Raw genomic sequence first — 22,059 nt, 5'->3', positions numbered from 1 at the left:
TACAAAAAAGTTGCATTTTCGAGTAATTTTTATATAAAATACACCATCGAAATTCGAAAAAATGGTGGATTTTCCCTAACAAATTTGCAAAAATTTAAAATTAGTTCAAAGTCTTCCATGAAAATGTTCAATTCAGTGCAGTTGAGGATCCTTATAACAATAAAGTATTCAAAACACAAACTTTTATACAATACCACAATCATTTATTGGCATTTTAGTAAATCGAGTTTACAATCATTGATTGATCTCAATTATTCTGCATAAGAATTAAATATGGTAAACCGGTTAGATAAAAATCATGACAATCAGTTGAACACTCAATAACTACCAGCTAGACATTTTTAAAGTTGAATTTGTCTTCATTTTTGCACGTTTTAGCTTCAAGACGACATTTCATTCAATAATAAAATAAGAAAAAAAATCATAATGCAATTTTCAAAGGACCAAACATTTTCATAACAGTGAAATAGAGGCCTCACAACACAATCAAATTAAAATTGGAATTCATTTTCGTTCTGAAACGTGTTTTTCTTTGAAATTTCTGCCATCCGCATATAAATTTACGATACATTCGTTTTTGTGACGTCACAAAAAAAATCCAATATGGCTCTCGGCACTACCTTTTTAAAATATTCCTTGAACTTTTAGCACATTTTGAAAACTTTACCATGCAAAAGTATTCTCAAAATCTCGGCCTTCAAGTTTTTTTACAACACGTGTTCTATTTTCGCATGCTGTGATGCAAAATTTGCAATATTTCTATTACATACGGCTGAAATAGAAACAGTGCTCTAAAAAAATACAATGCCCAAAGATCTTGAAAACATTTTTGCATGATAATATTTTCAAAATGTGCTACAAGTGTCAAAATTTCTACCACTTTCTTCCAACACGAGTGAACTTGCTTTTAGTGCATTTATTAGTAAGGTTGAAATGATGAAGTGGATTTCCAAACATTTTTTTGCCTTTCTTTCAGAAAGGTATAGTTATCGGTCGATTTTGGAGATCATTAATTATGGGTCTTAGATATACCTTTATAGGTACCTATCGAATCAGCTCGTCGAGTTCAGACGATGTCTGTGTATTTGTGTGTATTGGTGTGATTTTTTATAAACTTTTTTGCACGTTTTTGCGAAACTGGGCAGTACAATAAAAATGATTTTTAGCTTAAAAAATTTGATTTTTTTTCTTCTTCGTCCTATAAAAGAAAGAAAAAAAAACAAAATAGTTTGAAAAATAAATTTTCATAGTAATTATCATCAAATCATCACTCCAAAAAACGTGTCAATTTGGCTTGCTAGCCACAACCAGCAATCACTAAAATCAAGATTATCGTGTCTATGACGTCAAATTATACGTGACGTCATAGATACTCGCATGCTATCTCAAAGTATGGATCTGTCTATGTGTGGAAGGGAGAACAGACAGGCTTCACTCCCACTCAGGTTTGATGTCATCGTGACAGAAACCGTGTGGGAGGAAGACCGCAGTTTAAATTTTCCCGGCCAAAGGTTTAATTTTTTCATTGTAATGGTTCAGTTCGAAACCGAACCATATCAAAAATTTCGGAACCGAAGTTCCAAAACATAAAGTTAAAAATGGTTTTCACCAAGGGGTACGACCCCGAAATCAGTGAAGTCGTTGATGAGTACGTCATGCCCACACTGCATGGTACGAAAGTGATTGTTACTTCGAGATTCTCCCAACATTATATTCAGGTTGCTCTGTGAAGGACAAAACGACGAAGGGGCGCGTGTGGGAGAACGAAGCACACCATATCAATTTCTTCACACGCTCATTTTCATTTACCATTTTAATGGTTACTTAATTAATTATTTAATATTTTTGCTTTTGAATGAATTATCGGAAAAACTGCAATCATAATGGTAGTTCTCATGAAAAAAATATAATAAGGTTAAAAAAGTTGACATTGAGATATTTTTTTATATTGTAATTTTTAATTTTATATTCGTCTTCTTGATTGATTTTGATCGGTATGGTTTTTTTATGATCGATATAATTATGCGTTGAGACCAGTCCGACATATCATTTACCAAATTGAAAATTTCAAATATTATTATAAAAGGCGCTTGGGATCAGAGGGGTACAAGTGTCTAAATGATAGATTCGAGAAAACGCGCTTCAAAGTTGTACAGGTGCTCAATTTTTCATATATTTTTCGAATTCGAGCAATTTTTATTCAATCAAAAAAGTGTTCAAAAAAAATTATAAAAAATTTAAGTTTTGCACCAGATGTACATTGAAACATAAAAAAACCGTTGGTTATACTTAACTCAAAATTGATGATTTTGGCACTTGCACCCCTATGATCCTGGAGGGCTCATATATACAAATTTGAAAATATATTTTACCGATCATTGGACTCTATGTTAGAATCAAAGATATTATTTTCTTGCTGTCTTGACTCGATAGGTTATCCAGAGCAAAAGTTGAAGTATTTGAAACACATGGTTGGGACCTTTTTTTTATATTGTAATCTTTAATTTTATATTCATGTTCTTATTTTTACTAAACTGACTAACCATTTACTAAACTAAAAATTTCAAAAATGATCATATATAAAAATTTGAAAATATGTTTTACCGATCATTGGACTCTATGTTAGAATCATTGCTACTTATTTTTCGCTGTTTTCACTTCATAAGTTACCCAGAGCAAATGTTGAATTATTTGAAACACATGGTTGGGAACCTTTTTGCCTTTCTTTCAGAAAGGTATAGTTATCGGTCGATTTTGGAGATCATTAATTATGGGTCTTAGATATACCTTTATAGGTACCTATCGAATCAGCTCGTCGAGTTCAGACGATGTCTGTGTATTTGTGTGTATTGGTGTGATTTTTTATAAACTTTTTTGCACGTTTTTGCGAAACTGGGCAGTACAATAAAAATGATTTTTAGCTTAAAAAATTTGATTTTTTTTCTTCTTCGTCCTATAAAAGAAAGAAAAAAAAACAAAATAGTTTGAAAAATAAATTTTCATAGTAATTATCATCAAATCATCACTCCAAAAAACGTGTCAATTTGGCTTGCTAGCCACAACCAGCAATCACTAAAATCAAGATTATCGTGTCTATGACGTCAAATTATACGTGACGTCATAGATACTCGCATGCTATCTCAAAGTATGGATCTGTCTATGTGTGGAAGGGAGAACAGACAGGCTTCACTCCCACTCAGGTTTGATGTCATCGTGACAGAAACCGTGTGGGAGGAAGACCGCAGTTTAAATTTTCCCGGCCAAAGGTTTAATTTTTTCATTGTAATGGTTCAGTTCGAAACCGAACCATATCAAAAATTTCGGAACCGAAGTTCCAAAACATAAAGTTAAAAATGGTTTTCACCAAGGGGTACGACCCCGAAATCAGTGAAGTCGTTGATGAGTACGTCATGCCCACACTGCATGGTACGAAAGTGATTGTTACTTCGAGATTCTCCCAACATTATATTCAGGTTGCTCTGTGAAGGACAAAACGACGAAGGGGCGCGTGTGGGAGAACGAAGCACACCATATCAATTTCTTCACACGCTCATTTTCATTTACCATTTTAATGGTTACTTAATTAATTATTTAATATTTTTGCTTTTGAATGAATTATCGGAAAAACTGCAATCATAATGGTAGTTCTCATGAAAAAAATATAATAAGGTTAAAAAAGTTGACATTGAGATATTTTTTTATATTGTAATTTTTAATTTTATATTCGTCTTCTTGATTGATTTTGATCGGTATGGTTTTTTTATGATCGATATAATTATGCGTTGAGACCAGTCCGACATATCATTTACCAAATTGAAAATTTCAAATATTATTATAAAAGGCGCTTGGGATCAGAGGGGTACAAGTGTCTAAATGATAGATTCGAGAAAACGCGCTTCAAAGTTGTACAGGTGCTCAATTTTTCATATATTTTTCGAATTCGAGCAATTTTTATTCAATCAAAAAAGTGTTCAAAAAAAATTATAAAAAATTTAAGTTTTGCACCAGATGTACATTGAAACATAAAAAAACCGTTGGTTATACTTAACTCAAAATTGATGATTTTGGCACTTGCACCCCTATGATCCTGGAGGGCTCATATATACAAATTTGAAAATATATTTTACCGATCATTGGACTCTATGTTAGAATCAAAGATATTATTTTCTTGCTGTCTTGACTCGATAGGTTATCCAGAGCAAAAGTTGAAGTATTTGAAACACATGGTTGGGACCTTTTTTTTATATTGTAATCTTTAATTTTATATTCATGTTCTTATTTTTACTAAACTGACTAACCATTTACTAAACTAAAAATTTCAAAAATGATCATATATAAAAATTTGAAAATATGTTTTACCGATCATTGGACTCTATGTTAGAATCATTGCTACTTATTTTTCGCTGTTTTCACTTCATAAGTTACCCAGAGCAAATGTTGAATTATTTGAAACACATGGTTGGGAACCTTTTTGCCTTTCTTTCAGAAAGGTATAGTTATCGGTCGATTTTGGAGATCATTAATTATGGGTCTTAGATATACCTTTATAGGTACCTATCGAATCAGCTCGTCGAGTTCAGACGATGTCTGTGTATTTGTGTGTATTGGTGTGATTTTTTATAAACTTTTTTGCACGTTTTTGCGAAACTGGGCAGTACAATAAAAATGATTTTTAGCTTAAAAAATTTGATTTTTTTTCTTCTTCGTCCTATAAAAGAAAGAAAAAAAAACAAAATAGTTTGAAAAATAAATTTTCATAGTAATTATCATCAAATCATCACTCCAAAAAACGTGTCAATTTGGCTTGCTAGCCACAACCAGCAATCACTAAAATCAAGATTATCGTGTCTATGACGTCAAATTATACGTGACGTCATAGATACTCGCATGCTATCTCAAAGTATGGATCTGTCTATGTGTGGAAGGGAGAACAGACAGGCTTCACTCCCACTCAGGTTTGATGTCATCGTGACAGAAACCGTGTGGGAGGAAGACCGCAGTTTAAATTTTCCCGGCCAAAGGTTTAATTTTTTCATTGTAATGGTTCAGTTCGAAACCGAACCATATCAAAAATTTCGGAACCGAAGTTCCAAAACATAAAGTTAAAAATGGTTTTCACCAAGGGGTACGACCCCGAAATCAGTGAAGTCGTTGATGAGTACGTCATGCCCACACTGCATGGTACGAAAGTGATTGTTACTTCGAGATTCTCCCAACATTATATTCAGGTTGCTCTGTGAAGGACAAAACGACGAAGGGGCGCGTGTGGGAGAACGAAGCACACCATATCAATTTCTTCACACGCTCATTTTCATTTACCATTTTAATGGTTACTTAATTAATTATTTAATATTTTTGCTTTTGAATGAATTATCGGAAAAACTGCAATCATAATGGTAGTTCTCATGAAAAAAATATAATAAGGTTAAAAAAGTTGACATTGAGATATTTTTTTATATTGTAATTTTTAATTTTATATTCGTCTTCTTGATTGATTTTGATCGGTATGGTTTTTTTATGATCGATATAATTATGCGTTGAGACCAGTCCGACATATCATTTACCAAATTGAAAATTTCAAATATTATTATAAAAGGCGCTTGGGATCAGAGGGGTACAAGTGTCTAAATGATAGATTCGAGAAAACGCGCTTCAAAGTTGTACAGGTGCTCAATTTTTCATATATTTTTCGAATTCGAGCAATTTTTATTCAATCAAAAAAGTGTTCAAAAAAAATTATAAAAAATTTAAGTTTTGCACCAGATGTACATTGAAACATAAAAAAACCGTTGGTTATACTTAACTCAAAATTGATGATTTTGGCACTTGCACCCCTATGATCCTGGAGGGCTCATATATACAAATTTGAAAATATATTTTACCGATCATTGGACTCTATGTTAGAATCAAAGATATTATTTTCTTGCTGTCTTGACTCGATAGGTTATCCAGAGCAAAAGTTGAAGTATTTGAAACACATGGTTGGGACCTTTTTTTTATATTGTAATCTTTAATTTTATATTCATGTTCTTATTTTTACTAAACTGACTAACCATTTACTAAACTAAAAATTTCAAAAATGATCATATATAAAAATTTGAAAATATGTTTTACCGATCATTGGACTCTATGTTAGAATCATTGCTACTTATTTTTCGCTGTTTTCACTTCATAAGTTACCCAGAGCAAATGTTGAATTATTTGAAACACATGGTTGGGAACCTTTTTTTATATTGTAATCTTTAATTTTATATTCATGTTCTTAATTGATTTTGATCGGTATGCTTTTTTTATTATCTATATACCTAGGCATGCAGACCAGGCCGACAAACCATTTTTTAAACTGAAAATTTCAAAATTGATTATATATTCAAATTTGAAAACATACTTTACCGATCGTTGGACTCTATGCTAGAATCATTGATACTCTCAAGTAACATTTTGAAATCTCAATGGTTTTATAAAATAAATAAGATGTTTTTTAAAGGGGTTGAGAAAGATCTAAAAGCTGTAAAGCGTATTTCGGGAAAACCATTATATAATCTATCTTCAGGATAGTTACACGACCTCTATACAACTGTTTTTATAAATCACCTGTCAAGTCCAAGGTTAGTTTTATCATTCAACTTTATATAGGTTTCGAAATTCGCTATACAGCAAGTAAAAAACCACCGATGAATGCAGCACTTGAACAAGACCAAATTGCATTATACAAAACTAACGAGAATTGACATTTCAATTTCGATCGGATGTATACAAAAATAAGTGTTCGAAATATGTACTGGCGAAGTAAACTTTTGTGGTGGTAAAAATTTAAAACGAGGAATAATAATCATCAATTCGTTGATTAGCTATCGAAGGCAAGACTCGAGCAGGATATTTTCAGTAGCAGAACACTCTTACGGAGCTTGCTGATCAAGTTTTTGTGGGCCTGCTGGGTTGCACAACACGGGTGGATTTCGAAACACGAACATTTTTCTTCAGAGTTTAACCAGGCCGTCAGTAATTGTTCTGCTCAAGTGTTAAGTGATCACATTCTGTAAGAAACAAGCATGCAAGAATCGACTGTAAACTTTTATTTGCTATCGGAATTGGACCCCCCAAAGAAGCTTCGAATGTGTTCGTAAGATACCTATCAAACAGATCTTTAAGTAGCAAAGATAAAAAATAAATGTTTTTAAATTCTGTATTCTTAATTATCAAATAAAATTTTATCACAATGTTGAATTCACTTTCACTATTGAATTATTAATTTAAAATGGAGTTAAGCTGCCCTTTCAATTCGGAACATGTAAAAAATCGTAGCTGTTTCTGTTCCCGGAAGTAGTACTTTTTTCATCCAACTCGAATGTAGGTATCCATTAATTAGCAGTATCGTAATCCATCTTCCGCTGTCCATTTCAAAGATTTTATGCATAAACACTTCCATGATTCTGAGATGATCCGGTGGCGGTATTTGTTCCTAATGAATAGAGAAGAATTCAGCAGCACACAGCTATACTCGCCGGTTTTATTCCGATCACTTTCAGCGAACAAGCCGTATTCCGAAACATCTAAAACATACATATTGCTTTTTAATTTCTGTGTGATAAATACAATAATTTTGGAGTTATTTACCTGTTAATTCCGAAAAGTTGATAACCATTTCTGAAGATTTTATGGTTCCGATTTTTCAGGAGGAAGACAACTTCGTGCTCGAACTTTCTGAAGCAGTTTGCCGGAATGCTAATTACTCTTGGAATGTTTGAACAACGGATCCGGCGGTGGACAGAAAATATCAAACTTTTTTTTCTAAAAGTTACGAGGAAATTAGCTTTCGGTAGCTGTTCTCACTGCAGAGTATTTAAGAACAACAGGAATCAAATTTGAATCACGAATTATTTTTGTTTTTTTGTTTACACTGTGATTTGCAACAACCGTTATTTTCGAGTTTTGGTAGATCTGGAGAAAGCCTTTTGGCTATAAGAAGAGCAAAATTGAGTTAGAGAAAACAAATTGTTCTGGTAATGGCATTTCCCCAGAGTATATGGCCTTATAATTGTTTTTCCAAAGCCAAAATAGATTTTGACAACCTCTCGAAAGTCAGGACAAGTCCTGAAAAGTCAGGACACCTGGCACCTCTGACGTGCATTACAATTGTTCAGTTGTTGATGTTGTTTCTCTTGTACTCAGAGGTGCCAGGTAACCTGATTTATCAGGATTTGTCCTGATTTTCTAGAGACCGAAATTAAGATTCAAAATTTTTTATAGGATAAAAGTATTTTGAAATAATTAACATAATAAATAATTCACATAAATAATAACATAATTGTAAACTTATTGAAAATTGTTGAATGATTGAATACTGGAATATCTTGTATGATCCCATTTCTATGACATTATGATCATATATCTATAAAATATAAGAGCTCTAAAAATGAAGAGTATAATTTTTAAAAAAGATGCCTAACCATGTGTTTCAAATAATTCAACCTTTCAAGTAAAGGAAGCGAATAATTTGAAAAAATAATTGAGTAAAATTACAACTGCTAGACTAAAATACGATGCTTCAACGTAGGTTACAATAATCGATCGAATTAACTATAGAAATTAAACATTTTGACAACTTTGAAATATCAATATTTTCAATGTTGTCATTTTGTCACTTATGTCACAGGTTATACAGAGCAAACGTAGAAATATTTGAAACACATTGTTGGGGACCTTTTTTTGATATTGTATTTTTTGAAATTGTATTTGTTATGTTATATTCGCCTTTTAAATCGATTTTGATCGATACACCTATGCGTGTAGACCAGGCCGACTAACCATTTACTAAACTGAAAATTGTAAAAATGAACATAGATACAAATTTGAAAATATATTTAACCGATCATTGTACTCTATGTTAGAATCATAGATACTCTATTCTTGCTGTCTTGACTCGATAGGTTATCCAGAGCAAATGTTGAATTATTTGAAACACATGGTTGGGAACCTTTTTTGCCTTTCTTTCAGAAAGGTATAGTTATCGGTCGATTTTGGAGATCATTAATTATGGGTCTTAGATATACCTTTATAGGTACCTATCGAATCAGCTCGTCGAGTTCAGACGATGTCTGTGTATTTGTGTGTATTGGTGTGATTTTTTATAAACTTTTTTGCACGTTTTTGCGAAACTGGGCAGTACAATAAAAATGATTTTTAGCTTAAAAAATTTGATTTTTTTTCTTCTTCGTCCTATAAAAGAAAGAAAAAAAAACAAAATAGTTTGAAAAATAAATTTTCATAGTAATTATCATCAAATCATCACTCCAAAAAACGTGTCAATTTGGCTTGCTAGCCACAACCAGCAATCACTAAAATCAAGATTATCGTGTCTATGACGTCAAATTATACGTGACGTCATAGATACTCGCATGCTATCTCAAAGTATGGATCTGTCTATGTGTGGAAGGGAGAACAGACAGGCTTCACTCCCACTCAGGTTTGATGTCATCGTGACAGAAACCGTGTGGGAGGAAGACCGCAGTTTAAATTTTCCCGGCCAAAGGTTTAATTTTTTCATTGTAATGGTTCAGTTCGAAACCGAACCATATCAAAAATTTCGGAACCGAAGTTCCAAAACATAAAGTTAAAAATGGTTTTCACCAAGGGGTACGACCCCGAAATCAGTGAAGTCGTTGATGAGTACGTCATGCCCACACTGCATGGTACGAAAGTGATTGTTACTTCGAGATTCTCCCAACATTATATTCAGGTTGCTCTGTGAAGGACAAAACGACGAAGGGGCGCGTGTGGGAGAACGAAGCACACCATATCAATTTCTTCACACGCTCATTTTCATTTACCATTTTAATGGTTACTTAATTAATTATTTAATATTTTTGCTTTTGAATGAATTATCGGAAAAACTGCAATCATAATGGTAGTTCTCATGAAAAAAATATAATAAGGTTAAAAAAGTTGACATTGAGATATTTTTTTATATTGTAATTTTTAATTTTATATTCGTCTTCTTGATTGATTTTGATCGGTATGGTTTTTTTATGATCGATATAATTATGCGTTGAGACCAGTCCGACATATCATTTACCAAATTGAAAATTTCAAATATTATTATAAAAGGCGCTTGGGATCAGAGGGGTACAAGTGTCTAAATGATAGATTCGAGAAAACGCGCTTCAAAGTTGTACAGGTGCTCAATTTTTCATATATTTTTCGAATTCGAGCAATTTTTATTCAATCAAAAAAGTGTTCAAAAAAAATTATAAAAAATTTAAGTTTTGCACCAGATGTACATTGAAACATAAAAAAACCGTTGGTTATACTTAACTCAAAATTGATGATTTTGGCACTTGCACCCCTATGATCCTGGAGGGCTCATATATACAAATTTGAAAATATATTTTACCGATCATTGGACTCTATGTTAGAATCAAAGATATTATTTTCTTGCTGTCTTGACTCGATAGGTTATCCAGAGCAAAAGTTGAAGTATTTGAAACACATGGTTGGGACCTTTTTGCCTTTCTTTCAGAAAGGTATAGTTATCGGTCGATTTGGGAGATCATTAATTATGGGTCTTAGATATACCTTTATAGGTACCTATCGAATCAGCTCGTCGAGTTCAGACGATGTCTGTGTATTTGTGTGTATTGGTGTGATTTTTTGTAAACTTTTTTGCATGTTTTTGCGAAACTGGGCAGTACAATAAAAATTATTTTTATCTTAAAAAATTTGTTTTTTTTTCTTCTTCGGTCTATAAAAGAAAGAAAAAATAACAAAATAGTTTGAAAATTAAATTTTCATAGTAATTATCATCAAATCATCACTCCAAAAAACGTGTCAATTGGCCTTGCTAGCCACAACCAGCAATCACTAAAATCAAGATTATCGTATATATGACGTCAAATTATACGTGACGTCATAGATACGCGCTTGCTAGCTAAAACTATGGTCCTGTCGATGTGTGGAAGGGAGAACAAATAGGCTTCACTCCCACTCAGGTTTGATGTCATCGTGACAGAAACCGTGTGGGAGGAAGACGACAGTTCAAATTTTCCCGGCCATTGATTGTATTTTTTACATTTTAATGGTTCAGATTAAAACCGAACCATTTCAAAAAATTTCGGAACCGAAGCTCCGAAATATTAAACATAAAAATGGTTTTCACCAAGGGGTACGACCCCGAAAGTAATGAAGTCGTTGATGAATAGGTCATGCCCACACTGCATGGTACGAAAGCGATAGTAACTTCGGCCAACATTATATTCAGAAACAGATTGCTCTGAGAAGGGGAAAACAACACGGGTACGCGGACGATGTATGCACATCCTCTCATCTTCTCACGTGCCGTTCGTGCTCAGGAAGCTTCTTCCTAGGCACGAACGACAGGAAAGAATTTCGCCCGTGGAAGCAAATCTAATTAGACAAATGCTACTCAATCCTCTCGAGCTTTAAGCTCTCGGGCAAATTCCCTTTTCGTTCCCTTTTCTCTTCAGATCTAACGTTGCGCAATGAAAGCTTTTCGTTCGCATAGAAAAACCTGTGCAATTGTTGCGTTTTGTTGTTGGGGTTGGTGTCTGACGAAAACGGCTTGGGAGTCAATCCAAACAGTGGCGCCACCAAGTCCTCCATAGTAGTGTTTGAAGCATTTCGGATTTTTTTTTTTTTGAAAAGGCACATAAATACGAATTAACCATTTTGGCCAGGCTGGCCAAGAACAAATTTAACTAAATTGACAAAATTAACAAAACTGACAAAATTGACAAGATTGACAAAATCGCCAAAACTGAAAAAGTTGACAAAATTGACAAGATTAACAAAATTGACAAAACCGACAAATGACAAAATTGCCCAAATTGACAAAACTGACAAACTTCACCAAATTGACAAAACTGACAAAATTGACAATATCGACAATTTCGACAAAATCGACAATATTGACACAATTGACAAAATTGACAACATTCAAAAGATTGACTTAATTGACAAACTTACAAAATTGACAAGATTGAAAAAAGTGATAAAATTAACAAAATTGACAAAATTGACCAATATGTGAAAACTGACAACATTCACCAATTTGACAAAAAAGACAAGATTTACAAAATTGACCGAATTGGCAAAACTGACAAAATTCACCAAATTGACAAAACTGACAAAATGACCAAATTGCCAAAATTGACAAGATTGACAAAATTCACAAAATAGACTAAACTAATAAGATTGACAAGACTGACTAAATTGACAAGATTGACTATTTCGACAAAATCGACAATATTGACACAATTGACAAAATTTACAAAACTGACAGAATTGACAAAATTGACATGATTGACAAAATTGCCAATATTGACAAAATTGATAAGTTTGTCACAATTGAGAAGATTGACAAAATTGACCAAATTGACAAAATTTAGAAAATTGTAAACATTGACAAGATTGACAAAATTGACAAATCTGAACAAATTTGAAGAAATTATTAAAATTGACAAAAATGACAAAATTGATTAAATCGACAAAATCGTCAAAATTTACAGAAATCGCAAAATCACAATATTGATTGAATCGACGAAATTGAAAAATTTGACCAAATTGACAAAACTGACAAAATTGACAAAATTGACAAGATTGACAAAATAGACCAAATTGACAAATTTTACAAAATTATTATAATTGACAAAATTGACAAAATTTATCAAATTGACAAATTTGACAAAATTTACAGAATTGACAAGATTGAACAAATTGACAAAACTGAATCAAATAAACAAAAATTACAAAACTTATAAAATCGACAAAATCGACAAAATTATCAAAACTAGCAAAATCCATAAAATTGACAATATTGATTAAATCGACAAAATTGGCAAATTTGACATTTTTGACAAATTTGACAAATTTGGCAAATTTGACAAATTTTATCTCCTATAGTTTTTTTTCATCCCCTATAGTTTATTCCGTTTGAGAGCTTCATTTAACGAAAATCATTTACAAAAGTGATTTTTGTAAACATTCTACCGTTATGGATTAAAACACGCAAAACAAATATGTTTTGAATCTGAAAGAAAGGCTCAAATCCACTGTTAAGTGTATTAAATCGGGTTTTGATTCCAGGGCTCGTAAGTACAAATGAATGTTCAATAATTTTTTTTAAGATTACCGTGAAATCTTTGGAAAGTTCCAAAGATTGCATGAATGTTAACGTTCTTTTTTAAGTCTTCTTTCTAAGAGCGAGAAATGGTGCTATATCCATGGTCAATGACCAGGGATGAGGGGTGTTCTAGGATTTTGAATTTCTTTGCAAAATAACTCCATTCCCACTCATAAAAGGAAGATTAATCGGGGATCGGAGTGCAGAAGCACAATACCTAACGTAAAAAATTTTAAATCATGGAAACATGGTACTGTTGTCCATGTTTCTTCCTCCCTTGTGTTTCAGTTGCCATTGCGTCAATACTGCACAGTGGGCCCGGCCAAGTTAAGATGAGTAGTAAATGTAAGGGAGATTGGGGAATCTTGGGCCACTTTTTTCTTTCATCCATAACTTTTTTTAATAAAAGTTTAAAAAAAGTAATCCTCCTATAATGATTTGATCATTTTTTAAATTGTAGCTCGACTAGAGAAATATATCGTTTCCAAAAAAATGTTAAAATATTTTTAAAAAAAATTTCAAGACAAAATTTCTTAAACTTTCCAAAAAATTTGAATAACATCACATAAACGACCCAGCCTAGCCGCATCGAGTTCCCTCCTCAAGGATTGCGCGTGAGATTAGGTGGTATGAATAAGAATAAAGCAATTGCTTCGATAGCTTTTACTCAGCTCGAACTTTAGAATGGCAAAATTAGGAATCATTTGCTCAACTAGATATGAAAAAGCAGAGTAAAACATTTACTTTCAACCAGCTCCGGATTAAAAATATGCATGCCATTCGAAGTATTCGACTCACAAAACTGCTCGAAAACAGCAAAAGCAATTACTAGAGCTTTATTCATATCAGCCATTGTTTCCTGTTTTTTTTCACTTGTTGCTTCAAGTGGATCTGGATTGCGAATTGCTTGCGACTGCCAATAACCACCAACGGAACATGTGAACATGTGAATGGCGCGTGTCACGTGATGATCGCCAATAACATTCTCATTCGGGTGCAAGTGAGTGGGATATTGTTTTGCATTGAGCCCCCACAGTGTCACCCGCATAATTAATGCCCCGCTGCTTATTTGAGGGCGCATTTTAAATTCGCCAACCCCATGGATTCGTTCCAAAAAGTGAGTGAAATATTCGCGCAAATATATGCGCCTATTAATTGTGTCCGTGAATGCAACGAACTTATCCGATAAACGAAAAAAAAACTTTTTTGTTGATGGGACACACGTCTGGCTAAAAATAACGGCCGGTCAACAAAATAGGGCCATACACCACCGCGATTTCGTTCGGCTGATGTGTTTTTTCTTCTCTCGTTTCTCGCCGTGTCACTTCCATCATCGAAAGGGAGAAAAGTCTTTCAAAAGACCTCTGGCGCGCGGTGAGTCGAAGTCAGAAAGCCAGTGGCGTGCAAGTATGTGCGGCGCTTAACTGACCGACTTATTGGCTGCCACTTGATGGGTTGGAGGAGGACGGTAGACAAAATCTAAGCCGTTGTTGGTACCAAAATGGATCGAAATAAAACGGATAAACTACCGGCTGATCGTTTTCACTAAAAAAAATGAAGGAAAGAAAACAGAATGGGATCACAATTGCCGAAACGAGGAGGTGGTCTGATGCGCGTGTTCCGATGAATGAAACCTCTCATAAAAAAATCAACCAAAAACGGGAAGAAGCAAACGGTGGAAAGGTCACCTCCATTAGTGCAGCACTGGCCACTGGCTGCCCATCGGCAAGGTCAAACAGTTAACTAAATTGTTCAATTAATATGGGCGCTCGATAAGAGTGGACAGACTTCACACGCAACTGCCGGATCATCGATCCGGACGCTGAAGTCGCCAGAAGATTGTGTCACCCGATGATCGAGCGTCCTTGTTGTTCAAACAGTGACCAAGTTTTTGAAAATAATAATCAAAGCTGTGCATCAGCTAATCTAATTGAGCGTAGAGAGTTTTGTTTTTTTCCCCCATTTCAACTGCTGTAAAACTAAACAAACCCTTTATTGACTGTTTACAAAGCTGTAATCTTGTGGGGTTGTTGTTTTGTTCGGCCGGCATCACGCTTGAGAGTGCTGAGGAAAGAGTTTTTCCAACAGGCAGCGTCATTTTGTAACCAACCGGCCGGCCTGGCGCACGACTGATAACGTGGAATTCAAAACAAACCGTCAACGGATTATTGAGATCATAATTATACACTTAAAGGTTACAAGGTACCCTTTTGATGCAACACCGTATGTAATCGGACAGGAAATGTTTGAAGATGCTTGGTTCTATTTTTAAAGTGTTTATTTAATAACTTTCGTTCAGGACAATCTTGCAGATAAACATTCCAAATTTTGAATAAAAGAAGTAAAAGAATTTATTTCTGGACAAAAAAAATTGTGACATAAACCAATAGCTAGGGCCATAGGTTAGATGGAAAATAATTAACATTATTTCACAATGATGTTGGCATAAGCAAAACAAAACAATTGCGCAATCGTATGAAAGTTGTTTAAATTTAGCTCAGGCACCTAGTTCATCCGCCATGATGTTCTAAAATCCAATTTTCGATTTACTCAATTGTCTTTTGTATAATGGATTTATTTTTACTATTATTTTGTTCCTAGCCTTGTCCAAATGGTTATTATAAATTGTATGTATTTCTGTGCAACTACTGTACTTTCAAAGTGGCATAAACTCGTAGTGAAATTCACTTCTTGACACGTCGTCTATTCAAAGCTCAGTTTAGTCAACTATTTATTGATTTATTTAGATCTATTATTGATTCTATTTTGTCATAAGTTGTTCATCCAAGCAACCATTCAATCTTCTGAAAAAAGGCAAAACTATGAGATTCGAATCACAACCCACTGAATCACCGTAGTGACAATCGATTACGCTGTCTTCAAGCCATATATAGATCTCAGGGTTTCTAGATGACCTCTGATAAAAAATCTCAATGTTTTGATAAATTTTCAAAGCTGATGCTTCTAAAAGAATTCTTATTCAATGTTACGAATAAGCATATATGTATATACAATTTCGTTTTTAGAAAATCTACTTAGAAACTTTAGTTTTTCCCCAACCAAACGAATAAAATTTTTCTATTGGGTTAAATCAGCTCTACAAATGAATTCTGCTCAATGTTTAAGTAGTTGAATCACAGATGAACAAAGGTACAAGCTCGAATAAAAAATTTCAAAAACTTGATCCATACAGATGCTTATCATACCAATTACCGTGCACTATAAAATCATCTTTTTATATTAACAATAGCTTGCTAGAACACACCTAAGAAAATTTCCAAGAAAAATTGACTTTTTTCACTAAAACCACACTAAAACTCCTAGCGCACGCCGGAAACTTACACAAATGAGCTCAAATTTGGCCAGAGTATACTAAGTATACTTGAAAATGAATAAGAATCAAACCCTGTAAGTGGCATTGCAATCAGCGAAAAAAGCCGAAAAGTGAACTAGTCTATGTACAACTTCAAATTTTCGACAATTAAAAGAAATCAGAGTAACTTCAAATTGTTGGATGTCCAATTGAATTGGAATTACTTTTAGCTGAGAAAAACGCCATCATCATAATTTTTATTCTGAGTTACAGCTACAGCTCTGTCTAATCCAATAGAAACATTATTGACGAACAGTCCATCGTACACAGCAAAAACATATTTAGAAGCATATGGAATCTAAAACAAGGGCGATCTATATTTTCAAGTATGATTCCAAAAAGATGCAATTTTCAACTCTTTTTGATGTTGTTTTAGCCTTTTTTCAAAAAGTGAATAGAAATAAACTGTTTTGCTATAATTTTACATTCTTTGGTTCACACATCAAGCGGTCAATGAAATTTATATCATTAACAGGGTAAAATTATATATTACAAGTTAATAGACAAGAATAATAAACAAGTCGGAAATTTATTCGGAAACGAGTTATTCAAAGACGTAGCAATACAGCAGCCCTTCCAGAAGGTTTCAAATGATGATTTTTGAAACGTGAAATTAAAAAAATATATATCAGTTTTCTCTCCATTACAGCAAGGTCAGACTTCTCACAGTGACGGATATCCGGACAGTGATTATCTAGAAAAACAACAATTCTAGCATGACGCTGCACACAGGGGTAAATGCACCTAATATGCGATCAAAATTATTTGCGGGCAAACGGTAAACGGCTGACATTTGATGTCTTCTCAACATTTTTATATTTTTAGATCTATCAAATTCTTGAAAGAAAAAAGTGATTTTTCCACATGGAAGGGAGATACAAAAAATTTCTTTAAATAATAAGTTTAGAGACTTCATGTCTTCACAAAAGTTTTAGATCTCATTATTTTAGGCAACTTTGTTGAAGACACCATCAAAATCGCATGAAAATCATAAAAGTTACGAGCATTTTAAAAATAACGAGTATTTTAAAAATAACGAGCATTTTAACAAGTAATTTTGAGTTTTTATTCAATATCTTTTTAAGTATACGATTTACAAACTTGGTATATATGAAAAAGTTGTTCAAATTGTTGAAACACACAATTTTGTGGAACATTTCAAATACATATTTCAAATAAGAAAGGAGATATACTACAAAATAGCCAAAATAATGCAATTTTTCAGTGAGTTATAACATTAAGAATTCGGCCGAGTTCGTATAATTTTTTGAATGGGTTTTGTTGTTCAAGTCATTGGGTTTCCATTGATATATAAATTGAACACTAATTTTTTATAATTTTTTTCCAAACTAGCAATCAAAAATGATTTTTTTCCTCTAAAAACAGGAAAAATTGAGGGTCGTCGTGAATTTTATGGACGGCAAGTTTTACCAGTTGTCCAGATGTTTCGAGCTACTCTGGCATTCGCTCCTCTTCAGTGTACAAAATTACTGGCTTTCGTATATACTAATTTGTTCTGGCTCCTCCTTTAGTTTTGGAAATAAATGTGAAATATATAATAATCATGCGGCGTTATCATTCATAGACAACAGCAAAATCCATAATATTTAGTATAGATTCCAATATTTACAATATTTAAACTTGAAATTTACACCCCTGTGTATTTTTACACGACGGCTTATTTCATCCGACTTCAGGCATTGTTTTCGATCCAAATTTCGACGCCTCAGAATTACATTCTTGAAAATAATACATCATGATACAGTTTTACATCAAATTCGATGTTCCGTTTTTGTTCATCATTTTCGATCTAAATTTACCCGATTTTTTCTTTCTGTGTAGCAGTACCAATTCTGTGTATCGTGCACTTTCATGTGTGACTTCTGTGTTTCTTATTGTACAGCATTAAATGCTTCAAGCAAGCTCTAAAAAATAGCAAACAAGTTTAAGATTATTATTTATGATTTGCTAATTTTTTTGAAACTTAATCAGTATTTTTTTATGTAGAGAAATGAATCCAACTTAGATGAAATTTCAGGGACTAGATAAGAGAAAATCGATGTTGAAAAACATGCGAAAAAAATTCGCCTTGTCTCCCGGTAGGACTTGAACCCACATCTTGCGCCTCTCCGGGGCCCATGTATTAACATTCTACTACAGGAGACCAACCTGGCGTATGAATATTATACTGGTTGAGTGTCGATGTCTATCGGAATGAAGGGAATAGTTCTCCCATGTGATCATAATCATTTTTCTTGGTCTATTTCTATTCCCATCATTAATGATGGGAATAGAAATGCGAAAAAAAATCGCCTTGTCTCCCGGTAGGTCTTGAACCCACATATTGCCCCTCCGGGGCCCATGTATTAACATTCTACTACAGGAGACTACCTGGCGTATGAAAGTTATACTGGGCGAGTGTCGAAGTCTATCGGAATGGAGGGAATTCTTCTCCCATGTGATCATCATCATTTTCGTGATCTACCTACATATTTCTATTCCCATCATTTCATCTTACGATAGTTGGACTCAATTTTGGACATTTTTAAATGATGTCCTACCGGGAGACAAGGCGATTTTTTTTTCGCATGTTTTCCAACATCAAGTTTCATCTTATCTAGTCCCTGAAATTTCTACTTATACAGTTGGATTCAATTCTCTACAAAAAAATTAGCTCACTGAATGTTTGGGTCAAGGCCCATCTATGGGTCGCAGTTTAAAAACTATTAAAATATTGTAATAATTACCTCATACGACCCGTTCAAAACTAACTAGAAGTTTTTATTTGTTTTTGCTACACGGATTTTTTTTGAAATTTTTCTGTGGTATCTTTGGAGACATTTGGTGGCTCAACGAAAAAGCATCAAATTGATTTGAAATGGTCGTTGGGACTTTACACACTTATCAAGGCTTAGATCTGTTCATCTGTGGTCGAATGAAATCCAGAGTTTACATTCAGCAACTGTTGAGCCTTGATACTTTTACGAATTTATTTTGTTCAATTATGCTTTTTTCGCATTTTAGAACGTTATTGTCATGATTTTGTATATGCATGGAATCTTTAACACATACTTGTCACTTCATAGAAACATCTTGAGTAAGCAACGGTTTTACGCGATGTGTGATGTATTTTCTAAATGAATTCGCGAAACTTAATATCAGCATTGAAGTTTTCACACAGTTTTATTACAGTTTTAAAGTTCTTTCTCAGAACTTCTGAGTTAGATTTTGGGAAAATAATTAAACTTTCAAGTTCTTAACGTTTTTTTTTCAAGGAATTTAACAGCAAGCTGTCATTCTTCCCAAGACACCCCAAGTTCTTAACAAATATTTCTAAAGATTCAAAACCAAGTGTCATCGAAGTAAAGCTAAAGAAAAAGTTTTCATTAATTTTATTTCCTTTTCCAGCTTGAAAACTTAAACGTAAAGAAGCAATACTCAATTTTTAAGTAGTTAAACGAACTTCAATGTAGCTTCGATATTGTGCGATTTTCCATAGCAGTTTAAAAAGCGGCAGTTGCCTTCTATCAGAATGTAAGAAGATAAATATTTGAAAGTACGAGACGCAAATAATCAACTCAATGTTAGCCTCAAACGCCTTTTATTCAGAGTTTTTTTAATTTATTTGTGACACTCTACCAACGTTTTGGCATTCGTGTCAAAATTTTATTTAGAGCTGAACAACATGGAAAAAATAACAACCGTTTATTCTTGTGCAAAAATGACCATTTGATTGACATTTTGAAATTGATTAGTATTCCGAGGATGATTCCCAATGATTTGGTTCCTATCTCAGCTGGCTTTGACAATTTAGTATTACATCACTTATCAAAGCGGTAGCCGATAATAATACATGTTTGTATGTATGTACCTCAGCTCCGCAGTAATCTGAAACCGGTGGGTGCTCATGACAACAAATTAATTTAATACGATCAACCACCCATCTTCTGTCTGTTTTAGCTAACCGAATGAAAACAATTAGCCGGTCAATGATGGTGGATAAAAATAGTCGCCATCGCCATAGTCAAATAGCCTTAACTTATCCTCTTTTTTCTGTTTTCATGTTTGTTTAGGATGGGTTAAATCACCCGGTAACCGAAAATCTCGTTCAATGTTTTGAAATTTATTTTTTGGTCCCTACTGATAGACAAATTGATATATGTATTTAATTATTTGATCCAGCTTAACATCGAACGCAGGTCAGCGATTTTCAAGTTCGACCACTTTACGTAGTTCCCGCATCTAGTAGAACATTGCCATCTACATAGTAGACGGGTGCTACAATTCTATCTCGCAGAAACAGGCGGCAGTTGACAGCAGCAATCAAAAAAGGCAACTCACCCACAGTAGGCGTGCTCGACATGTGTTCGGACAAAATTCTCTCGTGCTCAGCACAACAGCTTATTTATCGAAATTTTAGCGAGCAATCAGAAACCAAGAGCATTCTCGGTTCGGCGAAAATCAGAAAGGGAGAACTATCATCTTCTCCCGTTGGAAAAATTAGGTAATGTAAGACTTTCACTTTTTTCCAAGGATTATCCGGCAAACTCAAGGCGAATGACCCGGCTGACCGAAATGTTTGCCTGCTTATCAAACTGGGGCAACTCTTTAACTTCTCATCGTCCCAAAATGGAAGACGATAATTCTGTTCTAGAATTTCAACAAACTGTGTCAAGTTCTTATCAAGCCCCTATTGAATAATTAACGGCAGTCTTAGCGCCTATATGCCGAGACAATTAAAGGTCAAATCGGCCATAAAGGGTAAGCAGGAAGCCTCGAGGAATTCTCTAGCTAGATAGCTTACCTTGGGGTCCTTCTCGTAGTAGTGCTGCTGCGTTCGGATCCATCGCGATACCAGGTGATCCTTGACGGTGTGGGCCAGCGCGAAATAGTAATCCCGCACGGTGGCCACGTTACGATCTTTTACCAGGGTGTAGTGAAGATGACGGTTAAAACCCTTCTTGATCTCATTCACATCCTCCAGCACTGAGATCCCACGAACGGAGATCTGCTTCCGCTTTTGCTCATCCGACTGGGGCCGCGACATCTTGACGACAAACTGTCTCGATTAAGGACACTAGTAAGCCTACACTTCCCGAAATCACAAAAACTGTTAACTCAGTTGATGGAACTTTAATTTTTTCTAAACCAAAGGACCACCTATTCTGGATTACAAAAGAGAGGCAGGAGCAATCACCCAAGTGCGACCCGTTCGAAACCAAAGTTGCACTACAAGTGAAAACAGCGATTCTCCAACTCCGATGCGGTCACCTTGTGGAAGGTCAAACATGCGCCGTTTGTGTTGTTTGTGGCCACAGCACAGTCACAGACAGTCAGCCTCTCGCACTTCTCGAAGTGCCAGTTCAGTTTACATGATTTGGGGAACCGATACTGCTGCTGGTTGTGTCTGTCTGTGCGCTGTCAGGAGTTGCCATTTTTTCGCCCGGTCTTATCTCGTTTTACTTTCACAGGGCGATGTCTTCAAAATGTTTAGCCTGTTGAATAATATGAATGCGCCGTTACTTTCCAAGCAAATTTGACAGTTAAA

The 22,059-nt window shown here is 34.2% G+C and overlaps 1 protein-coding gene and 1 long non-coding RNA gene across 2 annotated transcripts in view; both read right to left on the bottom strand.

Annotated features, from left to right (window-relative positions):
• The window catches only part of LOC129759644 (glycogen phosphorylase), a 29,538-nt gene extending 7,765 nt beyond the window's left edge, over positions 1-21,773 (bottom strand). The window contains exon 1 of the mRNA XM_055757152.1: positions 21,316-21,773. Within this exon, the coding sequence (XP_055613127.1) occupies positions 21,316-21,558 (243 nt within the window). The 5' untranslated portion in view covers positions 21,559-21,773. The remainder of the gene's footprint in view (positions 1-21,315) is intronic.
• On the bottom strand, positions 7,056-8,100 carry LOC129759645 (uncharacterized). The gene is made up of 2 exons (XR_008740205.1): positions 7,618-8,100; positions 7,056-7,553 (listed from the first exon to the last, which is right to left on the bottom strand). It is a non-coding gene; the product is annotated as an uncharacterized LOC129759645 (long non-coding RNA).
• Positions 21,774-22,059: the final 286 nt, after the last annotated feature.

Source organism: Uranotaenia lowii, unplaced genomic scaffold, assembly GCF_029784155.1.
Source record: "Uranotaenia lowii strain MFRU-FL unplaced genomic scaffold, ASM2978415v1 HiC_scaffold_23, whole genome shotgun sequence".
In the NCBI taxonomy this organism is placed as follows: Eukaryota; Metazoa; Arthropoda; class Insecta; order Diptera; family Culicidae; genus Uranotaenia; species Uranotaenia lowii.
The sequence above is the reverse complement of the archived record's forward strand: the minus strand, read 5'-3'. Positions and strand labels throughout refer to the sequence as shown.